Raw genomic sequence first — 4,652 nt, 5'->3', positions numbered from 1 at the left:
TCAATCATGGCCCTTTGTTTCTCATTTGTTGTTGGATGATTTGGAAATCTCGTAACGAAGAATCCTTCAAAGACAATTATTGCTCTCTGGAATGTTCTTAATCAAATAATTACTCTTTTATACTCTACCAAGCATGCTTTTAGTGGTTATAATAAGATATGAGCCCCTAGACTTGTGTTTTGACACCTTTCCTCTAAGAATGTGACAAAGGTCAATGTAGATGATAATTCCATTGGTAATTCATGGTCATCCGATTTTTGTGGTCTTTTGAGAAACTCTTTTGGAGGTTGGATCACAGATTTTACAGCAATTTATGGTTTCACCTCTGATATTAATGTTGAGTTTCAAGTCACGGTCTTTATATTCCTTAGAATCAAGGTTTCAAAAATGTGATTTGTGAGTCTGAATCTCAAACTTGTCCTTATTTACACCTTACATGAAGGGAATGTTAATGCTCATTGACTTGTTAAATTGTGAGTCTCGCTTATTCAAAAACGGTGAGTATTTTCTATTTGTCTTCTTCTTTAATTAATATTTGTTTAGTAGACTTTATGAAAATTCAAATTTTAAAATCTTAATTTTCTACTGTTTTCTTTTTTTTCATTTATAAAAAAATATATTTTTCATCAATAACAAATTTTTAATATGATAATAGTACAGCTTTAAAATAATTTATAAAATATAATTACCAAATATGTTTTCTTGTTTTTTTTTCTAAATATAATTCAAAGCTAAATATAATTTTTAAAAACTAAATATTTGGAAAAACTAAAAACTAAAACTTATTCAAAAAATTTAATTTCTAGCTATCATTATTTTGGGTTGATAATGAATAAGTGACCCCTTGAATCGATAAATATGAATTCATTGCCACCCCTGCAATTAATGATATGGACCCATATTTCTAGCGTATTTTGTTTGGATCTAGTGTACAAACAAAATGGATAATTTATTTAGATCTAGCGTAATTTAATTTTAATTTTTTTTATATTGAATTAGTTTTTATAGAAATAAATCTATAATTTATAGAAACAGAATTTATTGCATTCGGTTGTCCTTAAATATTACACTCGGATATATGGCATTGATATTCTTTGTGTCTATAGAAAGCAAAGAAAATTCACAACAAGCATTTAACATTTAACAGCTTTTTACTAAACAAACATTCAAAACCTTTGCTTCTGTCTCTTTCCTTTGTGCCAAGGTTAATTACTGTTTCTACATTTTGTTGCTGAAAATGAGTCATAACACTCGCCACCATGTTGAAGGAACCGTTGTGTTGATGAAGAAAAGTGTTCTGGACTTCAACGACTACACTGCTTCCTTTCTTGATGGCCTTCATGAGTTTGTCGGTAAAGGAGTTTCTCTTCAACTCATCAGTGCTGTTAACACTGATCCAGGTTAGTTTATGTTCTTCCTTTCTCATGATTCTTGCTCTATATGCTTCTTGATGAAAAAAAGAAACTATACTTTACTGTTTTTATATGTTTTGTTCTTTTCTAGAGAATGGATTGAAGGGTAAACTTGGGAAGCCTGCTAATTTAGATTGGAATACTACATCCAGTCCTGAATCTCTATCAACCGGTGAATCCGCATTCAAGGTTTCATTTGATTTTGATGAAGAGATAGGAAAACCAGGAGCATTTTTAATAAGGAATAATCATCACAGTGAGTTCTACCTCAAAACCTTAACACTTAAACATGTTCCTGGTCATGACAATGATATCCACTTTGTCTGCAACTCTTGGGTATACCCTGCGAAAAACTATCAAAAAGACCGCGTTTTCTTTTCCAACAAGGCATATCTTCCAAGTGTAACACCAATGCCACTGATCAAGTACAGAGAACAAGAGTTAGAGTCTTTAAGAGGTGATGGAGAGAAAGAGCTTGAGAAATGGGATAGGGTTTATGATTATGCATTGTACAATGATTTGGGAAATTCTGATAAAGGTCCGGAACATGCTCGTCCTATTCTCGGAGGGTCTATCGAGTATCCTTATCCTCGTAGGGGAAGAACTGGTAGAAAGCCTGCGAAATCAGATCCGAATTATGAGAGTAGGCTGGATCTTGAGTTGAGCTTAAAGATCTATGTTCCGAGGGACGAAAGATTCGGTCATTTAAAGATGTCTGATTTTCTTGCTTATGCTTTGAAATCCATAGTTCAAGTACTGAAACCTGAATTGGAATCTCTATTTGATAGCACGCCGAATGAGTTTGACAGCTTTGAAGATGTACTCAAACTCTATGAAAGTGGGATTGATGTGCCTGAGGGTTTACTTAAGGATGTTAGGGATAACATCCATGGGGAGATGCTTAAGGAAATTTTCAGAACTGATGGCGAAAAGTTCCTCAAATTTCCATTGCCTCAAGTGATTGCGGCCGATAAATCTGCGTGGAGAACAGATGAAGAATTTGCTAGGGAGATGTTGGCTGGTATAAACCCTGTCATGATCTCTAGTCTCCAAGTAAGTTTGAGTTTTCTCTTCTAATTTCCGAGTTAAACTTTTTAAAACATTTTTGAAACAATATCATATCTTAATGATAAAAAACTGCAGGAGTTTCCACCACAAAGCAAGCTAGATCATAAACTCTACGGCGATCAATCTAGTAAAATAACCAAAGAACACATTGAAACTAATCTAGACGGGCTCACCGTGGAAGAGGTAATGATCAAGCTAATATAATATTGTGTTTTCACAACAAAATTTACTCAATGTTAGGATGCGTGATATTGATTTGTTTTTTATTGAATAGGCGATTAAAGAACGAAAATTATTCATATTAGATCACCATGATTCACTCATGCCATACTTAAGAAGGATAAATTCCACCTCTACAAAGACATATGCCAGTAGGACAATTTTGTTCTTGCAAAAGAATGGAACTTTAAAACCACTGGCCATTGAGTTGAGTTTGCCGAATTCTAAGGGAGATCAATATGGTGCCATTAGTAAAGTTTACTTGCCTACAGAGCAAGGTGTTGAAAATTCCATTTGGCAATTGGCCAAAGCTTATGTTGGAGTAGTTGATTCCGGCTATCATCAACTTATCAGCCACTGGTACGAGTTTATGACTCATAATTCTAACCGAACTTACTCTTGGTTCATATGTCATTGTGATTTTAACTTTTTTTATATCTTCTTACATGTATGACAGGTTGCATACTCATGCTGTGGTTGAGCCGTTTATCATAGCTTCGAATAGGCAGCTTAGCGTGCTTCACCCTATTCATAAGCTGTTGCATCCTCACTTTCGCGACACCATGAATATAAACGGACTTGCAAGACAGATCCTAATCAATGGAGGTGGTGCTCTTGAGTCGACAGTTTTTCCATCAAAGTATTCTATGGAGTTTTCGTCCTTCCTCTATAAGGATTGGTCTTTCCCCGAGCAAGCACTTCCCGAAGATCTTCTCAAGAGGTAGTAAAACTAAAACCACTATCATTGCTAATAGCTTTATGTTTTTATTTCATCTTATTGATCATTACTTCATCTGTGCTTTTTTTAGAGGAATGGCGATTAAGGACTCGAGTTCTCCATACGGTCTTCGATTATTGATCGAGGACTACCCTTACGCGGTTGATGGACTTGAGATTTGGTTTGCCATCAAGACATGGGTTACGGACTACTGCTCCGTTTACTATAAGGATAACGACTCTGTCAAGGAAGACTCAGAGCTCCAATCTTGGTGGAAGGAAATAATCGAAAAGGGCCACGGTGACAAGAAAAACGAGCCGTGGTGGCCAAAGATGCATACACTCGAAGAACTGATAGAAACCTGCACTATCATCATATGGATTGCCTCAGCTCTCCATGCTGCTGTCAACTTTGGACAATATCCATACGGAGGCTTCCCGCCTAGCCGTCCTTCAATGAGCCGACGACTCATGCCTGAAGAAGGAACTCAAGAATACAATGAACTTGTGGAAAATCCTGACAAGGCTTTTCTGAAAACAATAACTTCACAATTTCAAGCTGTTCTTGGACTTTCACTAGTGGAAATATTGTCAAGACATGCTAGTGATGAGGTCTACCTTGGACAGAGAGAGAATCCACATTGGACTTGTGATGTAGAGGCATTGAAGGCTTTTGAAAAGTTTGGAAGTAAACTTAGTGAAATTGAGAAAAGGATTGAGATAATGAACAATGATGAGAAACTTAGAAACAGATATGGGCCAGTGAAGATGGCATACACTTTGCTTAAGCCTAGTAGTGAAGGTGGATTAACTGGCATGGGGATTCCTAATAGCATATCAATTTAATATAGTAGTAGTAGTAGTGAAGTTGGTAATTTTAGAATAGACAAGTAAAGTGTTTTTACTATTTATGTTCATTATGGTGTGCTGCTACTTGTTATAAATACTTAAGTATCCTACCTAGTATTTGTTAAACTTCATTCTCTAGTTGATGAGTACATGTTTTCATTGCCAAATATTGTAGTCATCCTATGGAATACTTTACAAATTTTTTTCACTTTCTTCCTAAGCTAAAGTAGGGTTTCGATTTAAGGAGGTGTCGTAAGGATAATCCCAAATTCCCAATAAAGTTATATCAGGTGAAACTCTATTTTATAATATAAATGTATCAAAAATTTAATTTTTATTTGTTAGAAAATGATGGAAGTGACTAATAGAATAACAGAAAGTGAAGCC

General features: G+C 35.2%; 1 protein-coding gene across 1 annotated transcript; it reads left to right on the top strand.

Annotated features, from left to right (window-relative positions):
- Positions 1-1,078: 1,078 nt before the first annotated feature.
- On the top strand, positions 1,079-4,452 carry LOC131644090 (probable linoleate 9S-lipoxygenase 5). Its single transcript, XM_058914484.1, has 6 exons — positions 1,079-1,400; positions 1,504-2,465; positions 2,556-2,663; positions 2,755-3,059; positions 3,157-3,420; positions 3,509-4,452. The coding sequence occupies exons 1-6, from the start codon at positions 1,238-1,240 to the stop codon at positions 4,260-4,262; spliced, it is 2,556 nt and encodes an 851-aa protein (XP_058770467.1). The 5' UTR covers positions 1,079-1,237; the 3' UTR covers positions 4,263-4,452.
- Positions 4,453-4,652: the final 200 nt, after the last annotated feature.

Source organism: Vicia villosa, linkage group LG1 (assembly GCF_029867415.1).
Source record: "Vicia villosa cultivar HV-30 ecotype Madison, WI linkage group LG1, Vvil1.0, whole genome shotgun sequence".
Taxonomy (NCBI): Eukaryota; Viridiplantae; Streptophyta; class Magnoliopsida; order Fabales; family Fabaceae; genus Vicia; species Vicia villosa.
The sequence above is the reverse complement of the archived record's forward strand: the minus strand, read 5'-3'. Positions and strand labels throughout refer to the sequence as shown.